General features: G+C 43.1%; 1 protein-coding gene and 3 non-coding genes across 4 annotated transcripts; all 4 read right to left on the bottom strand.

Moving 5' to 3' along the window:
* Positions 1–6,407: 6,407 nt before the first annotated feature.
* Positions 6,408–6,481, bottom strand: LOC139417692 (small nucleolar RNA SNORD31). The gene has a single exon (XR_011635238.1). It is a non-coding gene; the product is annotated as a small nucleolar RNA SNORD31 (small nucleolar RNA).
* Positions 6,482–7,813: 1,332 nt separating this feature from the next.
* On the bottom strand, positions 7,814–7,883 carry LOC139417694 (small nucleolar RNA SNORD31). Its single transcript, XR_011635240.1, has one exon. It is a non-coding gene; the product is annotated as a small nucleolar RNA SNORD31 (small nucleolar RNA).
* Positions 7,884–8,940: 1,057 nt separating this feature from the next.
* On the bottom strand, positions 8,941–9,012 carry LOC139417676 (small nucleolar RNA SNORD30). Its single transcript, XR_011635222.1, has one exon. It is a non-coding gene; the product is annotated as a small nucleolar RNA SNORD30 (small nucleolar RNA).
* Positions 9,013–9,173: 161 nt separating this feature from the next.
* On the bottom strand, positions 9,174–12,934 carry LOC139415815 (piggyBac transposable element-derived protein 4-like). Its single transcript, XM_071163930.1, has 2 exons — positions 12,165–12,934; positions 9,174–11,850 (listed from the first exon to the last, which is right to left on the bottom strand). The coding sequence occupies exons 1-2, from the start codon at positions 12,344–12,346 to the stop codon at positions 10,059–10,061; spliced, it is 1,974 nt and encodes a 657-aa protein (XP_071020031.1). The 5' UTR covers positions 12,347–12,934; the 3' UTR covers positions 9,174–10,058.
* Positions 12,935–14,426: the final 1,492 nt, after the last annotated feature.

The following is a 14,426-nucleotide window of genomic DNA, read 5'->3' as shown; positions in this document are numbered from 1 at the left end:
TAGGTAGGTTGTTTTACATTTTGGTCAGCTCCAGCTAGATGGCTGTCACTGGCTGTGTGTGTGGTGTACTGATTCAAAGAAACCATAAAATTACATTTCAGGATATAGTTCATTGTTGGGCTAATAGATTGCAGATCAATTGCAGATCTCCTTTTATGGGAGCCGGTGGCATTGTTAGTCTATGGTCGCTAGCTAATTAATTGTGTTTTCAGATATACTTAGCTAGCTAGTTGTTACCAGTGTCTGGATGTCTGCGTTTCAGTGCAAATTCAACCATCCTTTCCACCCGGCAATGCTGTGCCATGATGTTGTATCCCTAGATTAGCAATGTAGGTGTGTGTAACTGTCAGTCAGTGTCATACAGGTTTGATTGTATCAATACATTAACTACAGCCAAGGGCCGGTTAAAACCAAGTTATAAAGCAGTATGTTAAATTACTGCAATTTACCTTAGTTTCATAATAACTTTTTGCAGTTACTGCTAATATGAAACCCCCATTTTCTCCCAAACACAATACACTAGACTAAGTGTCATTAACTCATTTTCGACCAAATTAGAAGTTATCAAAGATGCCAAAGGAAGTAAATGACGCCAGTGTACCAGCCATGTCGCGACAGACAGAACGTTTGTCGACAGCGCCTAGCGACTGTTACTACAGTATTTAGAATCTTTTGAAGTAACCAATAAAAATGCACAATGTTATATTTCTTTGACCTCATTGGTATATTCAAATAAAAAGTATTTTCATTCGAGAAAATGATGCAGTAGCTAAACTGTTTCAGTTGATAATTATTATTATTTAATTTTTTTACAAATTCTGCTAATAATAATATCTCTGTTGATTTGAACCAGCGATGAGGAGTTGCCGTCGTCATTTGATACTCTGTGTCCTCTTATTGCTATTTGATGAAGGTAAATAACTTGGTTAATAATTAATTGGCTAGCAACATTTGCTAATGTAAAGTTAGCATAGCTAATGGTTCTTTGATAGCTATAGCTAGCCAAGTGTCACTCTCAGGCTAGCAAGGACGAACGCGTAACTTTAGCTGTGATTGTTTGAAAAAGAGAGCTGTCAGATTAGCTCGAAGACAATACCAGTTATTATTGCAATTGAATTGTGTGTAAATTATGATGCTTCAACTGGCCATAAAATATTACACAAACACCGCTCTATAAAGAATCACTCAAACACAATATAGCTGATAATATATCGTGTGTCAACACTCACAAACAATAGTCTATGGTGTGTCAATGGTGTAACGTTAACGTTGTCTACTATATTAGATGTAGATCATTGTCATTGATGTTTCTTTTTTTTATATATATATATTTTTTAAATTATTAATCCCAGCCCCGTCCCCGCAGGATGCCTTTTGACTTTTGGTAGGCAGTCATTGTAAATAAGAATTTGTTCTTAACTGACTTACCTAGTTAAATAAAGGTTCAATAAAACGTGTTGTAGTTGCTAAGCATGTAGCCATGCTTAGCCACAATTTAGCCATGCTTAGCCACTACTTAGCCACAATTTAGCCAGATATTCTGTATTCTTGCCTAGTCAGAGAATGGTTCTCAAGATTATGATTCTCAGTCACATCCAAACCAGCCCACTACAGTACAGTCATTGTTTCTCCCCTCCTCTCCTGTAGGGTCACTGAGGTACATCCCATTCCCAGCAGCACCCCTCATCCCTGCTGCCTACACATTGGAGCCACAGGGAGACCTCTCAACAAGCCAAGATGTCCTCACTCCTTCCCCATCAAATCTTCTGAACCAAATTCACCACAATCCTACACCAGCATTCAAAGATCAGCACAACACACCATCCCATCAAGATATTATTGATCTATCTGGATTTTCAACCATTAGCAATACTGACCACTTTGACTCAATATCCACAACTTCTCCAAGTGGTGGTCTCAAATTCAATGCCAGCCGGAATGCCAGTCAACTTATCAATGGTCAATCATCATCATCAGCTCACAATATTGGCTACACTGAACGGATAGACAACGAAACTAAAATGGCGACCGCTAGTGGTTGGAATAACAGCAGTGATGTTACACTTTCCTCTTCTTCTGCTATTTCTTATTCTGAGCTAAACAACTCTCTTGATGGAACCAACATTAGCCAGAGCAACGCTAGTGGCCACACTGAAGATCTCTCTGTAACTTTGGAGGACTATCCTCATCCGAATGGATCTATGGTGGTGCTGGAAACAAGTGATCCGTTAGCTGATCTAAACGTTGATCCCATGTCAGCCCCTGACGTCATTGACTTCTACACTCATCGGACAGATTCTGTCTCGGTTACCGATGACCTTGGCAACACTAGTCTTAGTTTACATCGTAACAACACTAACGTTACTGTCACAGTAGATACTAGTGCAGTAGTTACTGAGATGGCAGCGCAGGCTGAACCGAACACAGACTTGATGCTGGGCCTGGAGGAGAAGGAAGAGCGGGAAGAAGAGGAGGAGGTAGAGCAGGAAGAGGAGGAGGAGTTAGAGCGGGAAGAAGAGGAGGAAGAAGCCAGTGGCTATCTTAATACTACTCAGGATGCTTCACTCTCAGACCCCCTGATCGACGATATTAATCATGCTTATGTGATAACAGGTGACTATAATGTTAGCGCTGATCCTAATGGCTCTGTGATAACAGGTCACTATAATGTTAGTGCTGAGGCTAATGTCTCTGTGATAACAGGTCACTATAATGTTAGCGCTGATCCTAATGGCTCTGTGATAACAGGTGACTATAATGTTAGCGCTGATCCTAATGGCTCTGTGATAACAGGTCACTATAATGTTAGTGCTGAGGCTAATGTCTCTGTGATAACAGGTCACTATAATGTTAGTGCTGAGGCTAATGGCTCTGTGATAACAGGTCACTATAATGTTAGCGCTGAGGCTAATGGCTCTGTGATAACAGGTCACTATAATGTTAGCGCTGAGGCCAACTACTCATCCTCAGTTGCTATTAGTGGCTTCAGCGACAAATTGTACTTTATAAAAGAAGAAACTCACAATGAAAGTCAGGAAGCCGTTACCCTTTCCTCTTCTGCCATTGGCTACACTGAATATGAAGATTCCATCGAAGCGACCAATGACTACCAGAGTACTGTTACCAGCGGAGACGAAGGAACAACATCACCTGCGCTTACTAGTACCAGCGTGGAGCAGAGTGGCGAGAATGAGAACAAGGAAGTGCTTCCTATTGCGGCTCCTATGATTGGCTATCCTTCCTTGGAGTCTGTGGATCCTAATGAAAGCACCACAAAGTCAACTGTTGTGCTGAACTACATTGACTATATTGACTCTGAACCTAGTTACTCTAACTATGTGAATGTAGCCAGCAGTGAAAAATCTGCCCACTCTTCATCCTCCTCCTCTCCTCTTGAACCTGACAGTGACCACCTCCAATCTGCTGATGATGCTGAACTAGAGGTACTAGGCTCTGGGTTGGAGAAAGAGGAGGAGAATAGGAGCGGAGAGAACAACTGTAGCAGCTGTAGCTGTGGTAACACCACCTCCAGTGCCAGTCACCATCCCACCACCACCACCATTGACAACACTGACTATGATTGGGGCTCGGCTGAAGTCAGTACGACAGGTAACCAGGGTAACAGCACAGCAGACATTGAAGTCCCAACTGAAGTTAGTAGGATTGTTCAGGGAAACAGCAGCAGCATCTCCATGGTACCTTCTGCTGAAAGCAGCTCTGTCCATGGTAACTCCACAGTCATTGTTCTATCTGACTACAGTGACAACATCACCACCACTACTCTGACCCCCACCAACCGTACCAGAGAAGGGGTTGTTGTGAGTACCACCCCCACCGCCGTGCTTGAGGAACCCACAGGAGAGAGCCGATGTGGGACTGACTGCATGTTCTCCCAGCAAGGCCCTACCCTCCACCACCAGCAGTCTGGAAGCCAAAGAGGAAGAGAAGGACCAGAAAGCGTCTGATGCTGCAAAGAAGCCCGTGTCATTGTGGAACAGGGGCCGCTCGTTGTGGCCTCGGTTTCCATGGATGCGCAGGTATTAGAACTACGGATCTCTGGGACCGGGAACATTTTTTGAGGGGAACCAAATCTGAGGGGAACATTTTTGAGGGGGAACAGTTCTGAGGGGAACATTTTTGAGGGGGAACAGTTCTGAGGGGGAACATTTTTGAGGGGGAACAGTTCTGAGGGGAACATTTTTGAGGGGGAACAGTTCTGAGGGGAACATTTTTGAGGGGGAACAGTTCTGAGGGGAACATTTTTGAGGGGGAACAGTTCTGAGGGGATTAATGAAAGATAAGAGATATTAATATTTGTATTGTTTTTTTAGATGTTGACATGGATGCAGTAGTTTGGGGGTTTAATGTTCGTGCATGTCCACTATGTTGTTGTACACTACAAGATGTATATTTTAAATAAATAGTCCTCAATAGTGTTGTGTTGGGTCTTTGTCTGAACTGTGTAGTGCAGCATGCCTGCTGCTCCCATTGATTAAACAGAACAAGCATAGAGTCTCTACCACCATCTACTGGATATATGTAGGAAGTGTTTAAATTAAATGTCCTGTATTGGTCATCAGGTTTACAACAACACACACATACCACAGGGAGAAGTTATGCCATTGTATTTAGCCTTAATTTATTCAGGAGATCATATTGAGATGAGCACTCCTTTCCCACTATATAATGAAAAGCAATGAATGCTCACCGAAACATGAGAAGTAATTAATTTAACAGTATACACCACAGTTATACATTGTATATGGCTAGACGTAGGCCTATATATACTGTAGAACAAATCTTTAGCTACAATGTGTTAGCCTGGTCCCGGACCGGTTTGTGCTATCCTGTTTGGCAAGGCAAGGAGTCGTTGACCTGACAGCATAAACAGATCTGGGAACAGGCAGGCTAACAATCTGACCTGTAGCCTCTGAAACCACACTGAATGACTGGGCCTACGAATAATTTCAGTTGTCAGATTACAGACGAAGACAAACCACATCAACATCGGACGTCTGAGACAAGTAAAAAATATCTGGCAGTAATACCGGACAACAAAAAGGAAATGTCATGTATAAGTTATATTTTAACAGGAGTTGTCCTTGGGAAATCAAAAAAACATTAAGGAATGCTATAGTCCTGTGCCTTTCTCCAACTAAGATAGTAGAAGCCATGTATCCATGTTCACAGCGCCTCTCCAGCAGATGAAGTATGGTATTGCAGTCTCCCTCCATCCCAATTCTCCTGTATGGTATTGTAGTGACCCTCCATCCCAATTCTCCTGTATGGTATTGTAGTGACCCTCCATCCCAATTCTCCTGTATGGTATTGTGACCCTCCATCCCAATTCTCCTATTTGGTATTGCAGTCTCCCTCCATCCCAATTCTCCTGTATGGTATTGCAGTGTCCCTCCATCCCAATTATTCATGATAAAGTCCCCTCAAAATCATTGTAGGGTTGAAGGATAGGCAGCCCACAATTACTTAATTACTTAAGAGACTCAGATTTTCCAATCAAAAATGATTGATTTCAAAGTTTAAAAAGCCATACAACGCAATGCACAATGACTACTTTTAATAATTTACACTGAACATTTTACATAAACAGCCCTTAGCCGTGATATATTGGCCATATACCACACCCCCCAGGACTTATTGCTAAAATATCTCCTAAAAGCCCATTTACACTAAAAATAAAAACTACTTTTTTAAATTTATTTTAAATCAGCACCACATGATGTAATGCAGAACAAGTCCAGGATTAAACAGTATGCAAGGTTAACAGTAAACACCTACTACAAACTACCCCATAGTGGTAAACACCTACTACCCCATAGTGGTAAACACCTACTACCCCATAGTGGTAAACACCTACTACCCCATAGTGGTAAACACCTACTACCCCATAGTGGTAAACACCTACTACCCCATAGTGGTAAACACCTACTACATGACTGGACATGCTACACACTATAACATCCTTTAAAAAAAACAAATCAAAGCCGTAAAATAATTGAAGTCAGTCAACTTTCTATGTTTCAAACCACCTAGAATAACTACATAAAGATGTGAAATGACAGGAAATGTCACATTGTTCAGTATTGAATTCAGAACACCAAATGGTTAATTCAAAATGGCCAAATACAACAAGTCTGATTTACTACCACCAAGAAAGAAACAAGACAAGCATTAATATGTAGATTTATTCATACATCAAAACACAGTCCTGGGGTTGAATTGACTTGGCCTGGTTTCCCCCCAGTTCCAACGAGACATCTCACTTCCTTGCTGACCAATCAGGAGTGTACGAGGGCTTGCAGGTGTAAAACAGGAGAGCTAGAGGGGAAAATAGTGTAAGAATTAAACCCTGGTGATACTGTAGGGACTAATACACAAGGTATGAGATGACTTGATCAGAGAGTAACCAATCAGTCAGCCTTACATCAGACTGGGGCGGTAATGATGACTCATCACGTCAGAGTATGTAGCGTAGAACACATTGCATGGGTCAGTGTGATGATCCAAGAGGAACATTCAACAGAACATAAACATCTTCCTAATATTGATCTGCCCCCTTTCCCATTACAACACATATCCACTGAGTGGTCAATACATTAACCTGACCAGGTGAAAGCGAGCCCTTATTGAAGTGATGGTTAAATCAGTGTAGATGAACAGACAGGTTAAAAGGGTTTTTAAACCACAATACAAGGATTGTGTACCACTCAGAGGGTGAATGGGCAAGACAAAGGACTTACGATCCTTTGAATGAGGTATGACAGGTGCCAGGCACACCAGTTTGTATCAACTGAAACACTGCTGGGTTTGTCAAGCTCAGTTTCTCATGTGTATCAACACTGGTCCACCACCCAAAAGGACATCCAGCTAACTAGAGTCCAATGCCGACCCACAGTTGTGTCACGGGCCAACATCCCTGTGGAACGCTTAGACCCCTTGTAGACAACAGGAGGGCCAACAGGAGGGTAAACTCAATATTAGGAAGGTGTTAATGTCCTCTATACTCAGTGTATTATAATAACACTACACACCTTCACACTCCACCAGCACAGCAACACTTCAGCAGCCAACCAGATCTAAAGAAACAGAACAGTTTTAAAAACAAACAATCCCCATTTTAGATTACTAGACTACATCCAGAACATTCTGAAACCAGATCAGAACACTAGTTCAGTCATTGTAGCCATCGAGCTGCGTTCCAGGGTCTGGGGTCAAGCCCCCACCCAGACACCCTCCCTCCAGGCAGGCAGCCCACCTTACCCCTGCCCCCTCGACAAGAGCAGGCTTGTCAGTGTCTGCCCAACCCACAGGAGGACCGATGGGAGGCCAGACCTTGATCCAGCCCCAGAACACAGGACAGGACTGCCACCAGACTGGAGGAAGGAAATTCATCATTTACAACATTCCAGAATGCTTCATGTGGAAGGAGCGTTAAGATTCCGTCTAAAGTCACACACCTTTCCAAACCCTGCAGACACCAGGACCTCAACCAGAGGGGCAGAAACCTAGAGGGAGAAAGTAGGAAAGCATGAAGTGACATTGTAGTCAGACATGAGATCAGTCTATAGCAGTGAATTCTAATCCTGGGGACCCAAAACTGTCAACAAGTGTTTCCCCCCCAAGAACTAGGCTTAGGTGGTATATCCCAGAGTATTTCAGAAACAACAGAGTTTCACCAACAACATTAGGGACTGATTATTCAAGACTAATTAGTGAAAGATCAGAATTGAGCTGTAAATCTAAACGAAGCCTTACATCTCGGTCCCAAGAACCAGGATTGTGAAACACTGCATAGATCAGTTCAGTAACCAATCAGTCAGCTTAACATCAGACTGGGGCGGTAACCGTAAATCATCACTTCTACATTATAGAGGACAGAAGTCAAGTCGATCACACACACCTTGAGGTAGTTCAGTAACAGGCATCTTCTAGTGACTTGTCTGGTACCACCATCAGGACCTGAAGGAGAGGAGTCTAAATAAACATGCTGAACAGCACTACATTAAAGATGGCTTTATTGTCTGATAGATCAGAGGGGTAACCAATCAGCTGGGGAGGGAACACGACTAACTAAAAGACCACTGATCCTAGACCAGCACAAATCACCCGAGAGACTAAATACGGGGAAAGTGTTGACAAGGGCCCCGTACATCAAGACAAGAATGTAGTTTATTTGGAAGACCGTATTCTAACTTCAATCCTGCTTAAACGATTGATGGTAACGCAAGACAATATAAATTAACTGACGACATCCTGAGTGGCCCATCCACCCCAGTGATTTGTGCTGCTACTGGCGTTTCATACTTCTTCATATTAAACCAAATGGCAGCCATTTTGGATCAACAATGCAAAGCCAACAGCCATTTTGGATCAACAATGCAAAGCCAACAGCCATTTTTGATCAACAATGCAAAGCCAACAGCCATTTTGGATCAACAATGCAAAGCCAACAGCCATTTTGTGTGAGTCTCCGGTCCCCATCAGACAGTTGGTAACCCCAACCAGCTGTCCCGTTGTTGCCCTGGCAACGCCAGTGGGTCCACCTTTGCAGGTTCTGTCGTCGACGGTGCGTGTGTCATCAATAAGAGCCAGAGTCACCACGACTACCAAACATCAACTGTTCCCTCTCGTTTGCAGTGAGTTATAGCACTAGACTGGTTATAGCTTGTGGCTAAGGCAGAGGCTCTGGTTAAGAAACAATGACTAGAGATTCATTTCCCATGACAATTACCGAACGTACTCATTAACCAAAACTCACCAGTCTAGTTGGCATCACGGCTTCCTGTTCAGCCACATAGAGGAAACCCAAGACAAAAGCTTCAAGATAAGGTCTTGGTGGGGACCAGATACGAGGAGGGCACAAGGAGGGGGGGGTTAGACATAACATATGTAGCCTTTATGACAGGTTACGTAGCCCTCTGCTGAAGTCAGCTATTCCTTTTCTCAACAGGAGTTCAGACGAACGAGATTCCAAAGAGAATATTCATCATGTTCAGCAGAAGGTTGGGAGAGCTCAAACGTGTCATGTTCAGCAGAAGGCTGGGAGAGCTCAAACGTGTCATGTTCAGCAGAAGGTTGGGAGAGCTAAAACGTGTCATGTTCAGCAGAAGGTTGGGAGAGCTAAAACATGTCATGTTCAGCAGAAGGTTGGGAGAGCTAAAACGTGTCATGTTCAGCAGAAGGTTGGGAGAGCTAAAACGTGTCATGTTCAGCTAAACAAGTAAAAGTTAACAATGCTGTGTCAATATCAAACTGAAAACTGTAAACAGCTGAACCTGCCAAGTAAGAAAGCTTGTATAGAAACATTCTGTACATACCAATAAAAACATATTTCAAAAAAAATCAATGAACTACCCCTTTAAGGACAAATGAAAGACTGGTGTTAGAACATCCATTTAGACTGGAGGGATCCATACCTGCATTAGGTAAGGATCCATCTCAATTTCCACCTAAAATGACACCCAAATCTAACTGCCTGTAGCTCAGGACATGCGGGAGTCGTGACACAATTTGAAATTAAAAACACTTTGAAGTTTGTGGAGGGGTGAGAATAATGCAGGAGAATATAACACCATAGTAAAAGATCAAATCAAATAAGAAAATACATAGAAAACCATTTCTTGTTGTCCGCAAAAGGGTAACAATGTGTGTGCAAAGTTTACATTCAAGAATGAGAGAGCTACATAATATTTGTTATGCAGTTTCCCCAGGTGTCCCTCACGAGTTTGACCAAATTGGTCCATTTTAAAGTACATACGTATAGAGGACATACTAAAAATGCTTTAACAATAACGTTTACACACTCCCAGGAATGTCAAACGTAATGGATCATTAGCATCCCTACATAAAAGTTACTAAACAGGAGACGCAACGAGAACGCCGATCCAATGCCTCCCAAAACACAGAAGTGAACGATTTAAGATAAAAACGGCCAAGTTAGCAGCCAACACTGATCTAATGTCAGAAGTGTTCACACCACAAACAAAGGGAGAAAAAAAATAACTACTTACAATTAGAGTATTTAGAACACCCACAGTTCTCTACACCAGATTGAGCTGCTGATGCCAAAGCCCATAGCAGTTTCTCTCTGTTGTAAAGCAGAGGGTTACAGCACAAGTAGTGCAGGTGATGGGAGATTTCCTGTGGCACACAGTACAACGACGCCTCCCTACTGTGCCCTTTTGGCCCTGAGGCACATTCAGGTCTGCACTGATGTATTTTGGCAGGTGAACATTACTGGAGGCAGGAGAAGAGGGGACAGAGGTAGAGGGGACAGAAGGTGCTGCAGTGGTCTTTGTGCCATAGTCAGCAAGCTCCTGGATGAGCAGCTCTCTGAAGGCTAGCTGTGTCATGGGGGTCTTTCCACAGCTCTTAGCCATTTCCTTGTGGAGGATGAATGCATTCACCACAGCAATGTCGATGAAGTGATAGAACAATGTCTTGTACCACTTCATTGTCTTGTGGAGAACATTATAGTAGCCTATCAGCGCGTCTGACAGGTCCACACCTCCCATGCTCTTGTTGTAATCCTTAACAGCAGCTGGAACGGGGACATCTTTCTTGGTCCATGTCTCATTAGCGTCCTTCGCACGCCTGCGGATGTGATCGCCGCTGTACGATTTGTGGATACTGGAGCACATGATCACCTCTCTGGCATCCATCCACTTTACAAAGAGCAGGTCATCTTTCCGAATCCATCGTATGGTCCCCCTTTCTGCCCTCTTAGGCATGTCGTTTACTTTTGTTTTGGGAAAACCCACTCCGTTGGGACGAATGGTGCCACAAGACCATACATTCAGCTTCCTCAGGTCTATAAACAGAGTCGGGCTTGTGTAAAAGTTATCCACGAATAGTTTATAGCCCTTCCCCAGCAGTGGAAAATCCAATAATTTCATAACGGAATCATAACCAAGTCCCATACCGGTGGCTGAGATAGACTTCCCCTCATAAACAAAGAAATTCCAAGTGTAGGCACACGCAGAATCTGCCAAAACAAACAGTTTGTAACCCCATCTTGTTGGCTTGTTAGGCATATATTGTTTGATGCCAATTCTGGCCTTTGAGGCTACCATCCTCTCATCTATGGACAGGTTCTGGGAAGGCTGAAAATGGGTCTTGCAGGCCTCAACAATGCTGGAGTAGAGAGGGTTGATTTTGAAGAGCCTATCAAAGCCTGCTGTGCCCTTCTTCCTGTCATTGTTGTCGTCAGCTTGTGGGTCACTGATATGAAGCGCTCGCGAGACAGTCAGAAACCTCTTACAAGACATGATAGTGGTGGGGAAAGGCAGTTGGTAGAGTCTTGAGCTTCTCCAGTAGTCCTTCAGTGTTTTCAACTTAACTAGCCCCATATAAATGACCAGTGAGATGTAACAGTACAGGTCTTGGATGGAAATGGGCTTCCAGGCCTCTTTCTTTCCTGCTTGCTTCTTAGCCCCATACTTGTTGGTGTTAGACACAAGCGAATCAAGAACTGACAAGGAGAAAAACATCTGGAAAAGATGAAGGGGGCTGTACTTTCCAGTCATGTCCAGCTGAGGTCCCGGCTGCCTTTTAGGTCGAAATATTGGTCGACGTGGCTCCACATCATCCTCTAGCACAGTGCGCCAACGGTCCTCTCCCTCGGTTGTAGTTGCCGCTGGTACACCAGCCCTCCTCCGCTTCTGGTCTGGACTCATAACACCTCTAGATGGCCGGGTGGGGGTGGGTGTGGAGCCAGAGACAGCAGCAGGGGTCAGACTGGAGGAACCCGTTCCTACGTTTGAACGAGTGTGGGATGGACTTGAATGTGGTATCTTTGGAGATGGCTCCCAGAGGTCATCGGAGTCTCTACCTCTATTGAGGATGAAAAAATAAATAAACATGTTTAGAACTCAAGTTTCCTATGACTTATTTTATTTAACCTTTATTTTATCAGGGAGTGAGCACTGAATCAACACATCAAATGCACAACACAATCACTAATGAAACATGTGGACCAATAGGCAATAAGACATTGAAAAACAATAGCATGTCATAGCCAGCAGAAAATACACGTAGGCTATGCTAATACATTGTATGCCTCAGATCTATATAGAAATATCTCAAATGAATATGCAACCATTTAAACAGCTGCATTAGCATGAGACGGGAAAACCTATTTTACTCACCGATCCAAAAGGGGATCCTCTCCTTCCAAAAACATTTCTTCCTCACTGGAATCACAACTGGACTCACTCGTGGAGTCCTCATCCATTAGTTCTGTGTCACTCTCCCAGTCAACTTCCACAATGTTCTCATCCAAATTTGTAAACTTGGACTTCGATGTAGCTTTCCCACTAGTAGTAGCCATGTTCTTTTTTAGTTTAGTTTTGAGGAAAGTTTGTAGAAGAGAACGAACCACTGAGTATCATTAACTACCGTGAGTCCTGTTTGCTTTCACCAGAGAATGAACACTGTTGCAGTACAAAAGGCGTTCACATTCCGCTGGAAAGCCCAGTTCATTGGCTATCTAGCTAGACCGCTTTCAAAATGATAGGTGGTCCATGGACCAAGACTCTGTCAATCAAGTGAACACCGCTGGTCTCATTGGTGCCTAACGACGGCTTACCTTCATTAGGCTAATTGACATGTTGTATAGCCAATATGTCAGAGGGGAATGTATCAAAACAAGTTGCATTTATAAGTGTTTTGTTGTTGTGCGCTATCCCCAAACAATAGCATGGTATTTTGTCCCGCTGTAATAGCTACTGTAAAATTAGACACTGCAGTTAGATGAACAAACATTTAAGCTTTCTGACGATATAAGACATGTCGATGTCCCGGAAAAGTTGGCTGTTGTTTCGAAAGCCTTTCTAGTCGCATACTGAGCAGCAGCTGTCCAGGTTTCAGGACACTGATCCTGTAGAGGTTTAAAAGCAGCCCAGAACAGCCATCTTGTTTCAGGACAGTCAACTGTGAAAAATAAAATAAGAGGACACGTAACTAGCCTGCAACAAGAAAGTCAAGTGAAGGTTCTTTACTCAGCAGGGTGTCAGGTCATTTAACATCAACAGGAATTCAGACAAATGAGATTCTAAGAAGGTTTATCATGTTGCAGAGAACGATTGTTATTCTGGGAAAAACCTCCCTTTCTAGTGCACTACAACTGACTAGGGCCCTTAAAGCTCTGGTCAAAATAGTGCACTATAAAGTACCACGTGGGACAGTTTCAGAACCACAACTTACAAGTATGTTGGAGTCCACACTGCAATTCCACTGACCACAGCACCCAAACCCTGAAGAACGAAAGGCAAACATTTTATTAGCGTGATGATTGAGGAATCGATGACTAACTGCAGCACTATATACAGTCACTCAGTAGTTAATGTCGTTTCACATCGGTTCAAAGGGAGCTAAGATTGTCATCATTGGGACTGTAGCATGTCACGGTAGCCATAGAAACTAAACAGTCATTCCAAGAAGCCATCTTGTACAGTTGGCCAGCCAAAAGGTGAAAGTGTCTACATCCCAAGTCACCCCCTATTCCCTTTATAGTACATGGGTCCTGGTCTAAGATAGTGCACTATAGAGGGAAGTGGGGTACTATTTCAAATGATGTCAGTGTCTTAACATTTCACCAACCTGGATTTTCACAAAGCGCATCAGTCTCGTGGTCTGGAATCAGGTATTCTATAGGAGAGAATCATAAAATAACGTTAGTTATAGTTTGGCTTCTATGAGAGGATAGAAGGTTCTTAAATAGAGCCCACCAGATCAAAGATCACCGTCACAAAAAAATATATATATTTATCCAACATATTCTTGTCTTTGAGGATCATCATTTACAGACAGTCACTTATGAGTCAGTTACCACATGCTGAACGTCCACCTCAAAGGGCACTTCCCAATTTAGTTGTAAATCCATGACCATTTGCCAAGTGCACACAAAGACATACTTAGGGATTTTGGGCAGAGGACCTTATGTCAGAGTCCAGTATGAGGTAAGTTAAATGTAGTTTTGCAAGCCAATGCTAACTAAAGCTAGCATAATGACTGGAAGTCTATAGGTAGGTATGTTCTAGCATGCTAGCTGACAACCACATACTTCATAGCTGCGCTAATGCTCGTTAATATTCGCTTATGAAACTACCTTTAACTTCTCTCATAAACGGACACATAAATTGTATCCACTGATTTGGGAAGTAGATTAAGGCCTCTGCCAAAATCCTGAAGTATCCCTTTAAGGTGAAGGGCTGAGAAGCAGGACACAGCCAGGAGGAAAATTACAGAGGTCCATTTATGAACAGGCAACGTGCGGGCATATAGAACCCGATATTGGTACCGTCGCTAACGGAACCTTATTTCCAATACCGTGTAACGAACGCTAACCTCATTACGTACAAACGTGCGCAACCGCGACATTCAAACGAGGCTGCAAAGAAAACGAATGT

This window comes from Oncorhynchus clarkii, chromosome 9, assembly GCF_045791955.1.
Source record: "Oncorhynchus clarkii lewisi isolate Uvic-CL-2024 chromosome 9, UVic_Ocla_1.0, whole genome shotgun sequence".
Lineage (NCBI taxonomy): Eukaryota > Metazoa > Chordata > Actinopteri > Salmoniformes > Salmonidae > Oncorhynchus > Oncorhynchus clarkii.
The sequence above is the reverse complement of the archived record's forward strand: the minus strand, read 5'-3'. Positions and strand labels throughout refer to the sequence as shown.

Bases quoted from the DNA above. Each gene is read 5' to 3' on its own strand.
- LOC139415815 (XM_071163930.1), bottom strand. From the start codon at position 12,346: ATGGCTACTACTAGTGGGAAAGCTACATCGAAGTCCAAGTTTACAAAT. The intron at 11,851-12,164 runs GTGAGTAAAATA...CATCCTCAATAG, and splicing joins GAGGATCCCCTTTTGGATCG to AGGTAGAGACTCCGATGACC.